The sequence below is a fragment of the Athene cunicularia genome (genome assembly GCF_003259725.1).
Source record: "Athene cunicularia isolate RWA chromosome 4 unlocalized genomic scaffold, athCun1 chr4_part2, whole genome shotgun sequence".
NCBI lineage: Eukaryota > Metazoa > Chordata > Aves > Strigiformes > Strigidae > Athene > Athene cunicularia.
In genome coordinates this window covers 1,211,469-1,232,613 of record NW_020799099.1, presented here as the reverse complement: position 1 = coordinate 1,232,613, position 21,145 = coordinate 1,211,469, and the positions used below count along the sequence as shown (strand labels likewise).

Genomic DNA, 21,145 nt, shown 5'->3' with positions numbered 1-21,145 from the left:
AGTTTATGCTTGTGTTTTGTTGCCTTTTTTTTTTTTTTTTTTTTTTGGTGAATGTGGAGGCCTCTGGAGAATTTATTCTTGCTGGTGGCAGTCTTGCTTTCCTTAGTTGACTTTTGTACATCTGTTAGGAGTAGCCCCTTAGGCTCAGTTTTGAGAACTACCTCATGAAAGGCTATGAAGAAATAATCTGAGATAATTATGAATCTTGCTGTTGTTTCTTGTGTGCTTTTTTCTCCTCTCCCTTTCCTTGCATTTGTTCTCAGAATCTTTGCAGTTTTGTGCTGTTCTCTCTTGTTTTCTCAGCCTGGATGGACTTATATATTTCCTTCAGCTCTGTTCCACAGCCGCCTCCCTCCCTGCCTGCCTCCCTCCCTCCCTTTGCATTGTCTCTGCTTGCCACAGCACGCTATTCTGATGATAAGTGTGCTGGCAGAAAAGCGACACTTGCTGAACTCCCCGGGTGAAATCCTGGTCTCATTGAAGTTGGTGGCAAAATTCCCACTGACTTCAGCGTGTCCAGGGTTTCACCCTTCAGCTTTGAAGTGTTCAGTGCTTCTGAGAGCCAGCACTTCTGTAAGCTCCGCTTTGCTCCGGGCAGTCTGATTGCATCAGAAATTAGAGCAGAAAGAATGGTGTCACAGGGCCACTGGCCTGGGAAGGAGTTTTTTTGGCTGTCAGGTGCTGCATTAGCTTTGCTTCTGAGGGAGTTTTGCAGCAAATTTATCTGAGAGCCTGAGTTACTTTGGCTCTCAGATTCAGCAAGTTTTGTGTCCCATTTTATATTTTTAGTCTTTAGTCGTCTTTTCAGTTGACATTTGATTGCTTTAATTCAAATCACTTAGAAGTGCATAATCCCCTGGCCAGCTGTGCTTGTTTTGTTTTGTGAGGAAGTTTACTTTGTGGCTTATTTTTCATTTCTTGATTGGAGCCTCACAGGACTGGTAATTGGATTGTTTAAAACATTTAATTATATTTCATTACCTGCATTCACCCTTTCCTTCATATGGTAATATTATTCTTTATTTTTTAATGTTGGCAGTTTTTCTGAATATGTCAAGACAAGTGTTAAGAAAAATGTCATGATTTTATGCTATTTTTATGACAAAACTAGAGTGGGAACGGAAACATACTGAGACAGAAGTGGGGTAATATGTGTGCGTTGGGAGGGAGAAGAGGTTTCAAGATGTGCAGTGTGGTAAGGCAAATCACATTTGGTAATACTCGCAGAAGTATAATTAACCATCAGGTTCACTGTTTCCCTAAAATACTTCCCAAAAATCTCAGGGAATCTATTGAGATGTCAGGTGTGAATAGCGTAGGACAGAAGTTGCTGTCCTGGGGAGGCTTGCCTCATTGCCACTCTCTGTAGATCTGGTTCTTTCTCAGCCATGTGCAGCAGTTGGCTGGAGCTAACGTAAACCAGTGTGGCCTTTGGTTTGGGCCCGGGAGGTTGTGTCACGTCGCCCCCTCGGCAGCCCAGTCAGGGACTCCAGGATCACTGCCCGGATAATCTGTCTTTTCCTTTGTGACTCTTCAGCATGGAGCCGGGTGGACGCTGACTCTGTCCACCACAGACTGAGAAATCTGCAGAGCAACTTTTCTTAAGATGTTGCTGATCATCTCCTTGTCCAGTGGTGCTTATCTTCTGTCACCTGGTTGCTTTTTAACCCTTTCCTTTGAACGTGGCATTGAATAGTTAAAAATTTGTGGTTGTGGAGGTGAGGAGCACTGGGAGCAGGTCTGTAGCCTACAGCTGCCTTGCCTTACAGGGAGAGCAGGGTTGGGTAGAACTGGAAGACGAGTAAACAAGTGGAGGCTTGTAGTTCTGATACCTGCAATAACACCCTTTGCTCTCTGCGGTGCTGACGGGCAGCGGCCAGCCAAGCTGAAGCTGCCACAACAGTACTGCAGCATGCCCCCTACAAGAGTGAAGCTCTTTTTATTTCATTCTGTGGCTTGTTGAAGACAGCGTCGCTGCTTGTTTATGGCTGCTAACCCAAAAGGTGCCAAACATCCTGCTTGTGTTAGAGGTGGATGCCTTAGTAAAGGCAAAGTAAAATTACAGGTATAATGCAGAGGTGTCTGTAGCTGATTGAATGACAAGCACCTGTGCTGAACAGGGAACTGCCACCAGAATTCCAGTTTGGGTCTTCTTTTATTTGATCTTTTGGGTTATTATTTTAAATACTTGCACAAAGAGTCATCTCCTTAGAATTTCCTCTTGTGGATGGTCATGGTAGAGTCACGCCTTGATTTCTACCACAGGGAATTTCTAGAATGTCTTTGGATTAGTCAGAGCTCCGATATTTAAACCCTGAAAAACCTGGCAGCAGAAATGAGTCTTCATTGTGCTGCTGTTTTAAGAATCAAAGCTTCTGCAGCTTTTATTGCAGCCAAAACTGAGGTAAAAGTGGTTAGCACCTTTTAGCATCATGTCTCCGCTGCAGGGGGAGCGCCAGGACTGGTAGTGGAGTTAGCTGGAAGTAATTTTTATCAGTATTTGAACCTGCAGCCACCACTTTCACTGTGATGAAGCTAAACTTGTGTCCTGCAGTGGGCTGGGTTAGTTCGCTGTTGATACAGTGACCTTGTTACTCACTGTGCTCCATGGTTACCCTGAAGCTGTGAATCATAGAGTGTAAATATCAAATGTCAGTGTCTCTATTTTTCTCTCTTGGTCACTCTCTTTGCAGGTGTTCAGAACGGACCTGATCACTGCCATGAAGTTACATGACTCCTTCCAGCTGAACCCTGATGAATACTATGTGCTGGCAGACCCCTGGAGGCAGGAGTGGGAAAAGGGAGTTCAGGTGCCAGTTAGCCCAGGGACCATCCCAGAACCCGTAGCCAGGTATAGTTTGGAGGAATGTAAACAAATACACATACGTTTATGCTAGCAGCTTATGTCTACGTTGCCTTGGCTTCTTGAGCTTTATTCCACAGTGTCTAGCTAGAAAGGTCTTGGTGCTCAGAGGCAGAGAGCAACCTGCCTCAGCTTTTTGAATGGTTGGAGGGGTCAAGAGTCAGGCCCGTTCTGACTGTGTGTTGAAATATGAATGTCAGAGAATAATTTTTGGCATTACATTAGGGTGGAGTGTGATGACAGAACCTTAAAAATAGCTTCTATGTTTAAGCCCAGACTTGACCTCACTCAGCATTTCTGGGAGAGCCCTTGTCTGCTGTTTCTTACGCTTAGTTCCAAGCCATAGGTTCCTTTCAAGGAACAGTCACACAAGCCAGATTTAAGGGCTAGAGAAAATACATCATTTATTTATTTTGGTTATATTTTTGGTTGGTTTCATTTACTAACTTAGGAAAATTGTTTGTTGTACAACATTTCGTTTTAAGAATCATCTAGATGTGAATATAACTAAATAAATTAATGTGAGATTTTCTAGCTCTTACCCAAGAAACCCTTATTTTCCTTACCTTGTTTGTTACACTTACTGGTTTTTATTTTAGATTAAACAGTACAGTTGTAAGGGCAGGAGCATGCTGCAGCCAATCTATTTTATACTTAGTTGGAACTGGAGTTGGAGAAAGTGGGAAGAAGAAGGATTATTGCCATTTAATCATACTAGATCTCTTTGTGTAAGTCTAGGCTGGCTCATAAGGTGTTACAAAATGACCCACCAGTGCTGGTGGAGCTGAAACAGCCCAATCTCTGATACATAGCAAAAAATTTTGGGTGGTGCTATACTGCTTCTGTTAGGTCTGCATCTCCCAGCTTTCACCTTGGAGTAGGGGACTATAGGAATGTTTGTTAGCCCCTTGTGTGTGCTGTGCAGCAGCCTGCAGACCGCTGTACAGCCACACTAGGTCTGTACAATGAGGAACTTAGCCGCACATCAGGTAGACCCTTTCCTTCCCTCTCCTTCTGAAGGATTGGATCTGGAGCTCCAAGGAGAACGTGGTGTTTTCCTCTCTGCTGTGCAGTTTAGAACATGGGAGTGTACCGTTTCCCTGCAGCGCTTGTAGCCTGTTCCACACTGACCTCACCCAGTCCCTTCATAAACGCACACACGTTGTATGTACATCGGTGCACACACTGTCGTCTCCCCACTGCTTTCTCTTTCAAGCATCTCCCAAGGCTGCAGGAGGGCCAGGAGACCTGTGGACTTCAGCAGAGGGAGACTTTCCAGGGGATCCCCACCCTGTGTCTTTCAGGGAGGTGGTTTGGTGGCTGTATCAGCTCCAGGTGCTCACTTAGGAGAGAGCTTTTCTCTGCCAATGGCCAACAGAGATGTGGGTCCAAATTTAAGATATAAAAGGAGTTAGAGAAAAAAGGTGCCCACTGCTGAGCACCTGCTGGTCACAGTGTCCCTCTGATACCTGATTATTACCCTGTTTGCTCCCTCACATAACACTTGGAGAGCTCAGCTGTGGTGGTGCTAGAGTGCTGGAACTGTTGTGCCTGGCTTTGGGAGGGGAGGGAGGTGTTCTGCAAATGGAATCAGCAGTAGACAAATAGTAGCTGGTGTAGAATAGAAGACAAATACAGTACAGATAGCTGATGCTAATGAGGTACATAATAGGGAATAGCTTTTGGCCTTGTAGCAACTGGTCAGGGCAGCAAGAGTAGGTCCAGAGGGGTGGAGCGAGCAAGTCTTTGTGGTGATTCAGCGCAAGCCTGCAGTCAGATGGGTAATTCAGTTGGATGTGGTTTTTGGTATGTAGTAAGTGTTGCTTTTTTTAACTTCTTTCTCTCATAAAAGTAAATAGATGAAGGTAATTTGTTCTGAAGCCAAGCTGTCTGTGCTTCCTCCTTCTGTGCCACTACAGTGGTATTTAAACAGCGTGTACGGGGTGCTACCCAGAGATAATGACTTCTGCATGGAGAGGTACTGGGGAAGGAGTTTATGGTACAGGAGATTCAGAGAGCAGTGCCCAGTTGAAAGTAAATTTTCTGTGAGATGTAGTAGTCTGTGATATTTTAATACTGTGCAGTGTGACCCAGAACAGTTTGGGCAGTACAGTTAGCCTGGTGGGGTCATTCAGATTCATATTCTTCCACAGTCCCCTCCTGCACCTCAGAAGCCCCAAGTTCAACATTTGTCTCTTAACTGCCATTTCTCAGACTTGTTGAAATAAGCTAAGTGAGGGGAGGGTGCAGGAGGCTGATATAGGTAGTTCTGAGATCTGTGTGTGCAGATACAGTGGAGACAGACCAGGGTCTTCTGGTAGGAGGAGTTAAGGACCTTGGATGAGGGCAAAACTGCGTGGAGGACGTCCTGATTGTTGTGGAGAACATCCTGATTGTTGTGGAGCTTCAGCTATTCCCAGCAGAAAGTTGTGTCTACATGGAGTGGTGCTATCTCCTCCCTTGTAGCACTAGAGCAGAAGAGAGTCACCAGCACTAGTGCTGCAGGAGACAATAATTTGGCAGCGTGGCCTGTCGCTCCTGAGGTATCAGTGTTACATCTTGAAGTGTGTTTCATCCAAACTGAATTTCAGTGTGCGCAGTTCACTAAGAGGAGGTGCAGTGTCCTCTACTGAGAGAACTGCGCTGCAGGTGGACTGCCAGAGGTATCTGGCTGTTTGGAGGCAAGTCACCAGCTTGCTGGTAGACTGAGAGCTGTCTGTTGTGAACGGGGCGGTTTTGCCCCCAGCTCCTGGCTTTGCAAACTTGCGGCATTGCAGGAATCTGACCTAGAACAAGTTACATGCTGTAGGTACTTTACCGTTTCCTGAACCAATGCCTGTGGTTGAACAAAATTTCAGTTGGCTTGCAGCTAAATAGTTGGTTGTTGGCCAGCTGAAGCCCTCAAAACCTGAGAGAAGGTAGTTTCAGCAGCAGCTGATTAGTATTTGTGCTTGGCTCAGCATGACATGACTGATTGTGAAAGAGGAAATGCAGACCTAGGATGCCAGAGCTTGGATCTGCTGGGTAAGTGAAGGTGAAGCTAGTGCAAGTTACTGATTCTCTGTGGAAAGGTCTTCTGAATTTCACAGAGATAGCACACACACATACCAAAAAGAAATCAGAAGTAACATACTGTAAGAAAGTAAACTTCAAATGTAGCTTTTTTTTTTTTTTTTTTTTTTTTTTTTTTTGATCTTGGTATTGAAATTAAACATCAATTAAAAAAAAAGTCTTAAAACAGGGTTTAACATCTGTGTACATGGCAGCCATCAGTACATAAATACAGTGTTCCTACTCTAGCTTTAAACAAGCGTGAGTACTCAGGTAAGAGTAAACACAGCTCTGGCCTTTAGTCTTAATTTTATTTAGAATTCTGGTTATGAATTGGGTTTTTAGGTAACTCTTAATTACCGCCAATCCATTATGGAAGTGCACTGTACTGTTTTCTCTTCCCATCTCTGGTGCAGGATGATTGCCTAGATGGTTAGGTGGTTGCCGATGATTGTTAGTCACTTAGAACGAGGCATTTTGAATTCTTTAGAAACAAGTCTCTCAGCAAGCCAGCATGCCTGACGTCTGCTTGTCTGTTTGTTTTAGGGTTGTGTCTGAGACGAAAGCTGTCACGTTCACACGTCCCAGGAAGTACATTGTTTCATCAGGTTCAGAGCCTCCAGAGCTGGGCTATGTTGACATTCGAACCTTAGCAGACAGCGTGTGTCGGTACGATCTCAATGATGTGGATGTAGCATGGTTGCAGCTTGCCAATGAAGAATTCAAAGAAATGGGTGAGTAATGAGTGCTTGTGTTTTGTTGCCTTTTTTTTTTTTTTTTTTTTTTTTTTTTTTTTTTTTTTTTTTTAAAGCTGCCAATCTTAAGAATACTTCTGGGGAGGGCAGCAGTGGCACGAGATGGTAGAGGTATGAAGAGAGAGTACTCGTACGAGCAGGGAATGAGTCACCTGCAGTGATTTATTGGAGGAATCTCCCAAAGCTCACTGTGACTGTGTGCTGCAGTTCCAAAGCAGGAAGAGGAGCTCTCACAAGGGGAGCAACTGTTCCCTTCTCCACAGGATGGCTTGTGGGTGGGAAGGGGTGAGGGAGCAAGGCAAGAGCAGGAATGTTTATTTGGAAAGGTGTGTGCTTCAGGAGAAGATTTCAGTGGAATTAAAGAGGATGTAAGTCAACACAGAACTTCTACCACATTGTTTAGGTAGGGGAAAAGATGCTGTGCCAGGTGGAAGAGGTTTGGACATGTTGGTGAACACTTTGATTTTTGTTTTAGCGTGGCAGTTCCCTGGTTTGGGTTACAGTTCAGCCATAGGTGTTTTACCTGGCTGTAGCCCATACATGGCATGGCTCAAGACCTGGCAAACCACAGTCTGACCATTTATATTTAAGAGTTTCTCCTTTTTTAACTCCCATATGGAGGAAACAGATGACTCAGCCTTGACTTGGTCTGTTACCCAAGCCTCATTTCCAGATCTCAAGTCAGGCCTGCTCAGGTTTAGTGTTAGGCTTAGACGATTTCAAAACAGTTCACAATTGGAGAGTTTAGGTTACCTTTCCAGTTACCTTCAGGGAAAGAGGGGCAGCAAGTCCCCTTAGGTTTCTTCAAAGAAAACTTAAAAATACTTTTAATGACTTGTGTTATTCATCTATTCAGTGTAGATAATCCCCTGTGTCTGTCTTTTGCCAAAAGCAGAGGAGGGCTACCACAGCGCTACACCGGATGGCGAGTAGCATTAGTGGGGATGTGCACACGAGAGGGGCTCCTCCTCGTGCAGATCTGTACCCGTGCGTGAAGCCCTAGGGTAGACATTCTGCTACGCCAGCAGAACCTTCAAAAGTAGACCTTGCACATGAAACACTGAACAGCTAGAATTGGACAGATCTGAACTTCAGTGTTGTGTTTTGTCGTAGTGTCTAGTAGCTAGTTTGCTCTAAATCTTTACCCATGGAGTTTCGCTGTCCGCAGAGGGAAGGTAGTGCTCCTGCTGGTACCAGGCAGGCCATCGTGGGCCTTGAAACATGGACCTGGGTGCTCTGTCAGACACTGCACTCTGCAGATACTATTAATGGGCATCTGTAAAGTGAAATGTTTCCTGATCTGCAGTTACAGCACTTCCTTTATGGTATCCCTGCAGCTGTGAATTCCTGTGTTTTCTTTGATACCTGTTGGAGTGCTTCAGGTACTGAAAATGTATGTTCTGTCTTTAAAGAACAAATGTAAACATCTGAACTGAAGCCTCAGCCCCTTGATTCCCTTTTTTAACCCTTATAAATGCACAGTCAGTGACATAGCTCTAAGGGTTTTTTATAAAGTGATAGCAATTGTGAGGATAGAATTTCATTAAACTTGTTTAAGACTTGACATCATCTGCTTTGCTGGTGCAGTATTTCTGGGCTGCAGGGCAAAATTCACTCTCTTTCCTCAGCAGGATTTTGGATGTTCCCTCTTGCTACCTCTCAGCTGCTCAGTTTGGGTAGTGAGGGATGCAGTGATCTCTGCTGCAAGGATTTGCCTGTCAGTAAGGGAGGCTGCAAGTACTTTTGTACAGTGTTTGTCTTCTGATCTGGGCACACTGGAGAGGGGTTTCTTTCTTCATTTTGTGGAGTCTGTGGCTCAGTTATTCACAGGGAGAGCCGAAAGGAGGATTTTCTTGTTAAAACACACATTGTGAGGTTCCACCCACCCATCACTTTTAGTTCAAAAAACACTCAAAACTTTCACCAAAGAGTCCACGTCTGGGTTGCGAAATTGTAGCAAAAGCCATAGACAGTGCTGTCCCAGAAGGAAAAATGAGAACACCACCAGGAAGCCAGAATCAGTCCCTGAGTTTTACTCAGGATTTGAAAGATGGGTTTGGATACTCCGCTTCTGTTACAAGATGACTTTGACCTTTTTTTTTACAGTTTTCCTAGTTTATGCTGGAATAAGCATGATTGTCTAGGAATGATGTGTACGTGTGGGGGTCAGCTGTATCTGCTCAGCTGCTAAAAAAGAAGCTGGAGTTGTGTGTGGCAGTGGTTATCATTTTTTCTTTCAGTAAGTAACAACTCTGCTTTCCAGGGATGCCTGAGCTGGACGAGTACACGATGGAAAGGGTCATAGAGGACTTTGAACAGCGATGCTATGATAACATGAATCACGCTATCGAGACGGAAGAAGGACTTGGGATTGAATATGATGAAGATGTTGTCTGTGACGTCTGTCAGTCTCCAGATGGAGAAGACGGCAACGAAATGGTGTTCTGTGACAAATGCAATATTTGTGTGCACCAGGTACGGCACCTGGGGCACAGTGCGGGGTTGTAGGGATGGTGACAGAAACTTTTCCAAACCATTAAAGATAACAGGTTGGATTTTTTCCAGTAGCAGACATTGATCTGTTAAGTTGTTGTAGAGTTCACTGTTGAGCAGTGGGATGCATTCAAGAAGTATGTAATTTAGAAGAACTGTGGCATGCAATTGTAGAAGTGTCATGCTAGGAGGGTTAAAAGTGGTATTGTGTAAGTGCGGAGGAAGTTACAAGGTGAGGAACTGCCTTCCCAAAACATACACATGTATTGTTGTATGTTCTCACCTGGTCACTTATCTTGCTGTGTTCTTTTCCTCTCTTTCTGCACACTTCTGGGGCCAACACACCTTTAGTATCAACAACTTAGGCTCAGCAGAGAAGGGGAAGAAAGAACTTTGAGGCAATCAGTAGGGACACAGGTAGGATTTATTAGTTAATTTAATGGAGAACCTACTGACCTGAGCTGAGCTAATGAAGCACTGTTAACGTGCCACCTTTTTGTGGCAGTTAAGAAGTCTTAGCAGGAAAGAACAGACAGAATTTTAGCATATCTGTTTCTGTGGATGCTTCTTACTGTGGCAGATGCCTTCCTATCAGCATGTCCTTCCTTCCCAGCTTTAAGAAGTTTGCTTTGTCATTCAGTGTTCAGAAACCTCTGTTGTCCAGTGAGCACGAATGGCATTTTCTTGCATGCATTTGTACTAATGATAAAGAAATAGGGCTATGACAGCTGTAAGGTACAGATGGCTGTCTTGCAAGATACTCAGAGTAAAGTGGACGTTTTTAGACCCATAGCAGGTCTCTAATCACATCAAATCTGAAACTTAAGAGGGTTAAAATTGACAGTAATTTGGACGGAGGTCTCCATAAAGATGCAATCTTCTGAAAAAAGTGATTTTAATTAGTTGCTGTTCTGCACTTTTCTCTCTGAATAAGTAAACCCCAGTGCTTTGGAATAACATTGAGTAGTGCACAGCAGAGCTCTTGAGTTTGTGGTTCTTGCTTCTTGAGTTAGTCAGTTGCCAGAAGTCTCAGCCTATTGGATACAGTCCAGTTCCTGTTACTTGCAGTCTTTGTGATACTGAACTTCATCCTAGCTCACCGCTGGCAGGGCTGTCTGTCGGGAGTCCTCTTGCTCTTTGGGCTGGCAAACACATTCTTCTTTTTCCCAATTGAAGTGGGCAGAGGTTTTTTGCTTAACAGCTGGTCATGACTTCTGCTCCTTTTCATTGAAAGATCATTTTGGGGAATGAATGGGTAATGTGGTTGGCTGAGTTTATGAAAGAGTCCTGAGATCCTCCACAAGCTAATGTTTCTGTAGTGTTAGAAATTCTGCAAAGAACATTTTGGGAGTTGTGAGAGGCTATGTGTAAGCAGCTAAAATGTAACAGAAGTGCATGTTATTTCCTTTGCTTTCTTTCCCTTTCCTGTAAATGGGAATACAGGCATGTTACGGGATCCTGAAGGTGCCGGAAGGCAGCTGGCTGTGCAGAACCTGTGCACTCGGTGTTCAGCCCAAGTGTTTGCTCTGTCCCAAGAAGGGTGGTGCCATGAAACCGACCCGGAGCGGCACCAAGTGGGTCCACGTTAGCTGTGCTCTGTGGATTCCAGAGGTAGGTGCTGGTCCTCCGGGAGTTTGGGGCTGCAGTGATTCTGGGAGAGAAGAAATCCGTCAGAAACACTGTTCAGCCTAGTGCGTGTTGCTACAGTGAGTGTAGCATCTATATGGTGGTACTTAGGGAGACAGTAGAAAAGATTTTTCAGTTGGATGCAAAGTCTGGCAGGATGAAGCGCCATCTGTAAAGAAAGTAATTACATTACCTTTGTCAACCAAAATTAGGCCTCAAAAATTAGGCCTCTGCTGCTGACAAAGCTTATTTAACAAGCACACAAAGTACTGTTTTATTTTGTAAACGGCACATTAAAGGTGAATCAGGAAGGTTTAGATGTGACAGTGAGAATTCCCGTGGGGTCTCATAATCAGAAGATTCAGCCTGCATGATAATTTTAAATTGGAGGGATTCACCTTGAAACTGATTTGTTCATGCAGTAAGGAACTGACTTTAAAAAAGAAATTTTGATTTTTTTAGTTCCTTATAAACTGAGGAACTTGGAACATGCTAATTTGGCATACGCACACAAGGAATTTGATGTGACCTTGACAGGCTGGAGAGATGGGCCCATGCAAACCTCATGAAGTTCAACAAGGTCAGGTGCAAGGTCCTGAATGTAGGTCAGGGCAATCTCAAGCACAAATACAGGCTGGGCCATGAGTGCACTGAGAGCAGCCCTGCGAAGGTCTTTGGGGTATTTGTGGATGGAAAACTGACTGTGAGCCAGCAATGTGCACTTGCAGCCCAGAAAGCCAACCACATCCTGGGCTGCATCCAGAGCAGTGTGGCCAGCAGGTTGAGGGAGGGGATTCTCCCCCTCTACTCTGCTCTTGTGAGACCCCACCTGCAGTGCTGTGTCCAGATCTGGGGCCCCCAGCAGAAGAAGGACATGGACCTGCTTGAGCAGGTCCAGAGGAGGCCATGAAGATGATCAGGGGCTGGAGCACCTCCCTTATGAGGACAGGCTGAGAGAGTTGGGGGTGTTCAGCCTGGAGAAGAGAAGGCTCTGGGGAGACCTTTTAGCAGCCTCCCAGTACTGAAAGGGGCTACAGGAAAGGTGGGGAGGGACTCTGCATCAGGGCGTGTAGGGATAAGATGGGGGGTGACGGTTTGTAACTGACAGAGGGTAGATTTAGATGAGATCTAAGGAAGAAATTCTTTACTGTGAGGGTGGAACACTGGAACAAGTTACCCAGAGCAGCTGTGGCTGCCCCTTCCCTGGCAGTGTTCCAGGCCTGGTTGGACGGGGCTTTGAGCAACCTGGGCTGGGGGAAGGTGTCCCCGCCTGTGGCAGGGGTGGAACTAGGCAGTCTTTAAGGTCCTTTCCAACCCACACTACTCTGATCTATTCAATAAAATTGTTTCTTTTTTCAATTCATGGTGTAATAGTAACTCTGTGTTTTTTAACCCTTTTTCTCTCAGGTGAGCATTGGAAGCCCAGAAAAAATGGAGCCCATTACAAAGGTTTCTCACATTCCCAGCAGTAGATGGGCACTGGTGTGCAGCCTTTGTAATGAAAAAGTTGGAGCTTCTATACAGGTAATTTAATCACACAGATACCTGTGTGTTTTGTTTTGTCAGTGTTTAGTAGATACACAAAATGTGTATCCTCAGTAAACTCTGATTTCCTGTTTGTTACTATGGACTTAATTGCACACAAAGTGCTTTTGAATGTTAGTGTGCTCTTACTTTCTAGTAAAATTTCAATAATAATAGCCAGATCATTCTATAAGATGTCCCGATTTGTTGATACGTTTATTAATACACTGAAATAAAACTTAAATGTGGTTGAGTAGAGGAAAAAATAACTGAAAGCTTCTGTGCTGAAACTTATCTGCTAGTCCCTCTTCAGTGACTTGTAAGACAAATTGGATATTTCAAGGGGAGTTGCGTATCTCCTGTAACAACCTGAGCCTGTCCAGCTCTCAGACAAGTCAGTGGAAGTGAACACCTTCACTTTGATGGTAAAGCTAGCTGTAGCTTTGAATTTCTCATTTTAGGTACTACTTAACATTGGCTTGTTCTGGCTGTAACTTTATTCTGTAACTGTTTTATTGTTGGTCTAGCTTTTAAGTTGCTGAGGAGAATATCTGATCATTTAATATTAGGCTTTTTGAGCAGTAGGAAAGAAACAGGTTGTTTGGTCTGCCCTGAGATCTGAGCAAGCCACAAGCTGAGGAAATGAGCCCCATTTCCCCCAGTGGTTGGGGGTAGATTCTGGAGTTCCCCGTGTTTCTAAGGGGAAAAAATCCACCTGGCTGTGAGTTTCCCAGCTCATGCTGCTGTAAAAGCAGTGCCACATTATCATTCTGCTTCTGGTACTCCCTTGAGCTCAGGGATGATGACTGCCTGGAACAGCAAGATGGGGCAGAATCAAAACAAATGTCTAGTCTTCATAGTTCCAAAAAGAATGATTTCCGTATGCAATAAATAATTAAATATAAAGCCAGCACTATAAAGCCATTTGTTTCATACCAACAACTCACATTCTTGGGCCAATGCCAGTTTGTCTCATTGCATACTTCTGAAATTCTCTCTGCAGTTTCAATTGGATTTGGATGCAGCCTTTCTCACCGTAGGCTGTGAATGGTCGCTGTTAAACAACTGAATTGATTTGCACCAGAGTGTTTCAGACTGGGCAGGGTGGTTTCATGTGCCTATTTATATTGGTTGTTAGCTCTAAAGCACTTGCGGATCCTTTACAGTGGAAAATCACTCAGAAATATTACATAATAATTCTCAGCACAATTTTAAAATTTAAGAGAGACTGAGAAAACACATTACAAAGCCCCAGATTTTTGGAAGAGCAGATACTCAGTTTCTGAGACACAAGACAAAACGTTGATCTACCTTACTGGAGAAGAGATGATGAGGGCAAGGACAGGTGACCCACTTGGAGCAGTGTTGTGATTGTGTAGAAAAAGACAATGAAGTGTGGCATAATATTCTGGTAACATTCTTCATCTACTTCAAAATGATCTTCAGAAAGCTCTTTGAGACAGGAAGATACTACTGTCTCATAAGAAGTTGAGCTCTTTGTTTTGTGGCTAGCCTAATGTTGCAGGATCCATGATGGTAAGAGCAGCATTAAGACACAGAAATTTCTGAAGTCCTACACTTTTTTGAAATTAGGTTTTATCCATTTCCATTTTTCCTCTGCTCTGAGTCATTTGATGAGGTTGCCAGAAAAAGTTGTAATCCAGCAATGCAGCAGTAGTTCCAGTGAAACCTATCAGTCCGTTTCCATTTAAGGCATGTATGAAATAGTCAATGTTAAGTAGAGAGAATAAATCTGTCCACAGCGCATAAATCTGCGTTGTAATACCTCCTTGCAGAGCTGTCCCCTTCCTCTTGGCCGCTGCTACACAGTTGTAACTGTTTTGTCCATTCTCCAGAGCTCTTCTGAGGGGTAACTTACAGCAGGTGAAGTTGAGCACTTGAGTATTTATGGAAGTTGGTGGAGAGGGAGGTGTCCTTCTGTGTTTCTTCTGATCCCACCTGTCCCCTTCTGGTGACGCACAGTTGACAGGCAGGCGTGATGGCTGGCACTTGAGGCAATTCTCTGTTTGAAATTATGGGGGAGACACAAAAAGATTACAGTTTTGCCTGACATTTTATAGGAGTTGTGTAAATCTTGGTATCATTTAAGCTAGCAGTGAGAAGTATTTAGATTTGTGTTGTGAGATTTTATACAGCAGAGAAGAACATTATACAAAGCCACTACAATAGAAAGGAAGTAGCATTAGCTGGAGGAACTGAGAGAGCGCACGATCCTCCACAGATGTTACGAGATGTGCACAACAATTAGGAAAGCCGGCAGCTGGGCAGAGAGCAGCTGCAATAAGCTGGGAAAACTGAGACTGCATATTCTCCCGGGTTCAGCAGCTTTCTTTCCAGTGAGACAGGCTTTCCCCTCTTCTCCCAGTAAAACATTAGCCACACTAAGAGCTGACTATGATGGCAGCTTAGAAGCTGTGGCTAAAGGACTCTCCTGCACTATTGGGACAGGTGCCCAGTGACTAAGAGAGGAAAGGGCAAAAGATGCTTTGGTATTTTTTAATTCCTTTTATATGCTGATTTTATTAAATAAGTTTCATTTGAAACTTGTGCAGTTTAAACTCTGTTGTACCTTTATACGCCATCTGGCTGCTGTAAGTCAACCTGAGCAGGAAAACCCAGAGGAGAAAGATATTTGGCTCCTTTACAAAGTACTGGACAAACATCCTAAGTGTGATGTGTTTCTCTTTAGGGTCAGATGACTTGGCTTAAGCATAGTTTTGTTTCTTCCTAGCTAACAGCACTAATGTTCATTTTCACTTTAAATTCTTTTCACTGGAGGCACAGGTGTGAGTTGCTACAAATGCATATGGGGGAGTGTGTGTATATACATATGTGTATATATATATATATACACACACATATTTAAACCTTTCAGTTTGTGGCTGGCAATAGCTATTGACAGCATTTTGCAAGAGAAAGTTGCATATAATTGAAATGGAAGTGCTAAATCAGCTGAACTTGTGCCCATCACACCGTGATGGCTGGGTTCACTGGGAGGGAAGAAAAATGACAAAAATTGGATTTCCTGTTCTCCTTATCCCCCAGGTGAAGTAAAGGCTGTAGTCAGTAAAGTTACGATTGACAGTGATTTGACATTTTAAAATCAGTGTAACAGGGAAAAAAACCATCCCCCTTGGTTGAGGCCTTTTGGGTAGCATGGGTCCAGGTACTGGGAATGACTTTTAATTAAAAGCACCAGACTGGCCTGGAGCCAGCGAGGTGTTTTTCCCTCTCTCTCATGCTGGCACAGCCGAAGGGGGAACGTTTTCCTTTGTGTGACGCAGCCTTACACAAGTGGCTCCAGTGAGGGTAAGAATACTCCCCTGGTGTCTTTGCTGCTTATTGAACAGCGTGATTGGGCGAGGGAGGGGTTAACCACTCCTGTCCCACTGGGCCACTTGATTGCTGCCTGGCCCAAAAGCACTAAACTGTAAACCTAATGAAAAGAGAGGAAGAAAGCACAGGCAGCTTAGAAACAGAGCACGGTTTCAGGGTTGTCCTTCCAAAGCTGTCCTGGCTGCTCAAATAGTTTTAGGCAGTGTGGCTTCTTAAATTTCTATTTGATTAATTTTAATTTAATTTCCGTAGTGTTCAGTGAAGAACTGCAGAACAGCCTTTCACGTCACCTGTGCATTTGACCGTGGCTTGGAGATGAAGACCATACTGGCAGAGAACGATGAGGTGAAATTTAAGTCCTACTGTCCCAAGCACAGCTCCTCCAAGAAAGCAGATGACGAGCCTGTCAGTGAAATCCCGGGCCAGGAGAATGGCAATGGGATTCAGGACAGCTCTCTTCCTGCCCACATCGATCCTTTCCACAGCATGGATCAAACCCAGGAGGAAGCCCACAGAGTCAGCCTCCGCAAGCAAAAGCTCCAGCAGCTGGAAGATGAGTTCTATACGTTTGTGGAGTCTCTGGAAGTGGCTAAAGCACAGCGGCTGCCTGAGGAGCCGGTGGGATTCCTTTACCAGTACTGGAAGCTGAAGAGAAAAGCCAACTTCAATAAGCCTTTGATTACCCCAAAGAAGGATGAAGAGGACAATCTGGCTAAACGGGAGCAGGATGTTCTGTTCAGAAGGTTGCAGCTCTTCACACACCTCCGGCAGGATCTCGAGCGGGTAAGCCACTGCGCTGCCGGCCTTGTGCGAGGGCCCCTGGCCTTGGTCAGCTGAGCTTCCAAGCGGCGTGCTTGGTTGTTGCCTTGGGCGCGGGCACTCCGTGCTGTGCCTTCACGCCCGGTTAACACTAAATTCCTATCAAGCACACCACTTTCTGTTTTCAAATAGAGGGTTGGTTCACAGGGCCAGCAGGTCTTGCCTTGTGGTATCCAGTCTCCTTATACTGGGTGGTTGTGTCTCTGCCTGTGCTTTTTGACTGGTTATCACTGATGGTTGTGGCCTGTACCGCAGCCCCCAGCTAGAGCATTTTTAGCCTTTCAGGGCTTTCTCTGCTGCTTTCCATCTGCTGCAGAAGAAGGAAAAAATGATGAAATTTACCTTGATTCACAGCAGATCTGTTTTTCCTTGACACAGCATTGGAAGATGACATTTCACAGGGCTATCGTGAAGGAGGTTTGGGAGACACGTGATATTCCACTCAGGGCTTGAACGTTTAAATTGCAGTTCAATGGGATCAGTTTGGTGGTGTATCTTAAGTACATCTGATCCTGTAAAGACCTGAATTCCTTCCTTTTTGGGTTAACTATTGGAGCTTTAAGATAGGTTAGAGCCAGAAGAGTACTGAAATTATTATAGTTTTTCACATCCTTACAGCACATGTAGGCCACGTATGGAACCCGGCTCAGGTCTTAGCTCAGCCTCAGTAACTTGTGGGTGAACTCAACCCTCTCTTCCAGGACAGTTAAGGGATCCTGGTGGCTAATTAATTTTCTCATGAATCGTAGTTTTTCTTATGACATTTTTTTCTAGTTCTACCTTCCAGCCCACAACCCTTCTCTAGCTGAGAGCTGTTACCTAGTATCTTGTTTCTGCTCTACGTGCTCAAGATTTCTTTTAACCGTCTCTTTGATCAGCTAAATAAGTTGAGTTTGTCCCTAGGTTCTCTGGATCTTAAATTGTTCTATATGTATCCTTTCTATTTTTAAGTGTGATGTCAAAACAGGGTAAATCATTCTAGTGATATTTTTAATATTTTACTACTCTGTTCCCACTGATTGTACATCCAGTGTAACTTGGATGAAAAAAAATGTAAAAAATGAGGCCTACACTTTTTTCTCCTCTTCAAGTTGGGTAGACTTGATTATGAATGACATTAGTGTCAGTGTGCAGGTTTAAGCCCTGCCGGGACCGGAGAGCACGTTGCCGTTGCTCCTCCCCCACGCGCAGCCGGGTCAGGCTGGAAGTTAAGCACAGACCCCGGGCTTAAATAAGAAGAAATTTAATACAACAGAGTGACAGAACAATCTGAGCAACAACAGTGGCAATAACAACAACAATAAACAGCAATAACAGTGAACAAGACAAACGATATACAGAGAAATACTGCTAGCTGGTTACGAAAAAAGGTTCCCGCCAAAGAGCCTGGTAAAAAGGTTCCGCCCCTGGACCTGATGCCAGCATGGTATGAATAACCCAGCTGGAGATCCCTTCCCCCTCTCTCTCTGCTGGGGAAACCTAACCCTATCCTAGCTGAACCAGGACAGTCGGCCATCTAGAAACAGATTTCAAAATCTGTCATCCAGTACCCCTGATGGAACAAGTACTTGTGGACGTGACACACTTGTTGCACAGCTTGGGTCAGACAAGGCCAAGGACTGGATCAGGAGGGGTACCAGGTGGGACTTGTCTCTTCCGATGCCAGTCCACGGAGTAATGAGAGCTCCTTGGAAGCACTGGCTGTGCCAGGACTGGAAGCCTTATGTAGAGCAGAGCCTTGGCAAAACCCATCACACATCTCCTCCTTCATGGCAGCGGGAGCAGCCTACAGGGCGGGAGCCTGCAGCTGTACCCAACTGAGCACAGAGCCTTGGAGCATCCACCTCCACTGCTCAGCCGTCCCCTCCTCTGGGGAAGAACTTGCTTCTGAGCTCTTGAGAGTGATGGTTGTGAAGCTTACACAGCTGTGGTCTTGATTAGACAGTCATTTTAAGGGCAGAGATGTAGTTTTTGTTTAAGAAAACCTGAGACAGTAAAAATAATCCTTTTGTTACTGTTCCCAGTCCCTGCCACCTCCATTGTGCCATGGCAGCAGTAGACCAGCCTGCCTACATTTTGATCACTCGTACTGCAGTGGCGTCAGAAAGACTGGTACTGGGGAATAGCTCTGCACATTTTCACACTATTAAATATAATTTTCTGTTGTGTCTCAAACAATAAGCAACAAATGGTGTTAGGCTATTTAATACTGAGTAGATTTAAGTTCTTCCAGCATTCCTCTAGATTTCCTATACCTATACACATATATATATATATATATATATATATATATATACACACACACATATATATATATACACATATACACACACATATATATATATATGTGTGTGTGTTTCAAACTTTTATAGACGTTACTTCTGTGCTGTGCCCTTCCCAAATCTGATGGAATAATCTGTCAATTAAATGGTGTTTAAGACTCTTCCAAGAAGTGTGTTAAGAATGTTAAATTTAAATACATTACTAATGTGTTTAAATGGTGTATAGTACTTAAACTGAATTAAGAGTACAGATTGACAACATCACAGAAATGCAATTGCTGTGCAACTCATCAACTTGATGTATTCTAGGTGCGTAATCTCACTTACATGGTGACCCGAAGGGAAAAAATCAAGAGATCTGCTTGCAAAGTTCAAGAACAGATATTTAATATCTACACAAAGCAGCTGGAACAAGAAAGAGTTTCAGGTATGTTTCAGTGTTCCCTTTTTCACATAAGACTGCAGGCACAGGCTGCTGCCTGGTTTTTGAAGGACAAACAGGACCTCGTTTATTCTCATTAAAATCTTGTGTAGTCCACCATGCATCAGCAGATAGGAAGGAAAAATGAGGATGTGTTGCTGCAAGGGTGGGCACATTGCTACAGAAATTGGTAAGTCTGTGTTCTTACGGCAGGGCACTGAGGGGCTCACTGCATCAGGTCCTGTATGGGGGGAGTTGTGAGTGGCTCCTTACAACAGAGAAACCATGGTACAGAGCCAGGTGCCATGTGGTACCGAGTCAGTTGGTGGCTTATTAGCACCACTGCGTTAGTGAGGGTATGTGCTGCTTTGCATCATAGATGCAGTTTAAAGAAAGGAATTTTGGAAAGGCAGCACTCACATCTTTTTCTGCCTGAGCTCACTGACAGCAGCCTTTCTCAGAAGGATGAATAACTTCAAGGTTACTGCATTAACTAGATTATCCTTAGAGTATCTGGTAACTAATAAACTGTATTTTAGACAGAATCAATCATCCACCTGCTGGTTGCTTTCCTCCCCCACCCCCCATCTGAGGAGTCTCTCTGTCTTAGTGGATAGAGTAGCACTAGGAATTATATTTGCTACAGGAAGGGAAACTACACCCAGCAGTAGGTTGTGAAACCATGACATAGCCACATTAATTGTGACATAAAGGTGCTGGATAGGCAACCTAATACCCATTTTGGCCAAAGAACATGTCAGGTATGAGGAACAGAGATCAAGTAGGTACTTTCAAAAGTGGTATTTACCCAGACATGGAATTGCTTGATTTTAACTCAGTCTGTTTACACGTAGGTGTGCCTTCCTCATTCTCCTCAATGGAAAACACGGTGTTGTTCAACAGTCCCTCTTTGGGCCCCAATGCCCCTAAGATAGAGGACTTGAAATGGCATTCTGCGTTCTTCAGGAAACAAATGGGCATGTCTCTAACCCACTCCTTGAAAAAACCACACAAGAGAGACAGAGTAAGAAACAGCTCTGGGAATGACAGCAAATCTGTGCTGGGGCAGCCCAGCCAAAGGGAGGGCGGTACAGCGCCAGGTGGCTTTTTAAATCTTGACAAGACCTTTGCAGAAACACGGATTGTATCAGCACAGCAGAAAAATGGCATAGTGATACCTGACCACAGAAAAAGAAGAGACAATCGTCCACAGGGTGAGGTGATCAAGGCCGAACTAAAGGAAAAGACTTCTAAACACAACCACAAACCACTGAGACCCACAGAACTCTCTCAGAGGCAATCGGAAAACAAAAGGGCTGTGAACCACTCCAGTGGTAGGTCAGCACCTGGCACGCGGAGGGATTTAGTGCCTAAATGCAATGGGGGTCTTGTCAAAGTAAACTCTAATCAGACAGTAGTTAAAGTGCCTACGACACCCACAAGCCCAGTGAAAAACTGGGGCGGATTCCGAATTCCAAAGAAGGGGGAGAGGCAACAGCAGGGTGAGAGCCCGGAGGAGACCTGCCGCCAGAACTCCAGCTACCCCTACCTGGGCGTGGGCAGAGTTTCACCGAAGGACAGGGCAAAAAGCAAGCTGAAGCCTGACAGTGAGAACGATGGCTACATCCCTGATGCCGAAATGAGCGACTCGGAGACTGAAGTGGCTGAAAAAAAGTGCAGGCAGCAGCGGCTCAGTCCAACCAGCACTATCAGCAGAAGGACGGACATTATTAGGAGAAGCATCCTAGCATCCTGACTGGACACTGAGTAGAGTCACTGCCTACAGGCCAACTCCGCATTATTTATTGGTGTGAGAGAGGAGAGTTCTTGGACGTGGCTACAGACTGACAAATTGAGAACCCCGTTATTCCTGAGCTGTATAAACATGTTTACATGCACTTAAAGCTGGTTTTTTTTTTGTTTTGTTTTGGTTTTTTGCGCACCCCCCCCCCCC

The 21,145-nt window shown here is 44.5% G+C and overlaps 2 protein-coding genes across 10 annotated transcripts in view; one reads left to right on the top strand and one right to left on the bottom strand.

Annotated features, from left to right (window-relative positions):
* Positions 1–21,135, top strand: part of JADE1 (jade family PHD finger 1) — a 162,789-nt gene extending 141,654 nt beyond the window's left edge. For 4 of the 8 annotated variants that reach the window (XM_026847650.1, XM_026847649.1, XM_026847648.1 and 1 more), the window contains exons 4-12: positions 2,694–2,851; positions 6,461–6,648; positions 8,933–9,144; positions 9,514–9,579; positions 10,606–10,773; positions 12,196–12,312; positions 15,922–16,452; positions 19,080–19,197; positions 20,046–21,134. In XM_026847650.1, the coding sequence (XP_026703451.1) occupies positions 2,694–2,851; positions 6,461–6,648; positions 8,933–9,144; positions 9,514–9,579; positions 10,606–10,773; positions 12,196–12,312; positions 15,922–16,452; positions 19,080–19,197; positions 20,046–20,947 (2,460 nt within the window). In that variant the 3' untranslated portion in view covers positions 20,948–21,134. Of the gene's footprint in view, positions 1–2,693; positions 2,852–6,460; positions 6,649–8,932; positions 9,145–9,513; positions 9,580–10,605; positions 10,774–12,195; positions 12,313–15,921; positions 16,453–19,079; positions 19,198–20,045 lie in introns of all 8 variants that reach the window. The other 4 variants (XM_026847646.1, XM_026847645.1, XM_026847644.1 and 1 more) reach the window with 2 other exon arrangements.
* Positions 20,076–21,145, bottom strand: part of SCLT1 (sodium channel and clathrin linker 1) — a 52,652-nt gene continuing 51,582 nt past the window's right edge. For both annotated transcript variants that reach the window (XM_026847655.1, XM_026847653.1), the window contains exon 23: positions 20,076–20,187. The gene's annotated coding sequence lies outside the window, so the exon portion shown is untranslated. The remainder of the gene's footprint in view (positions 20,188–21,145) is intronic.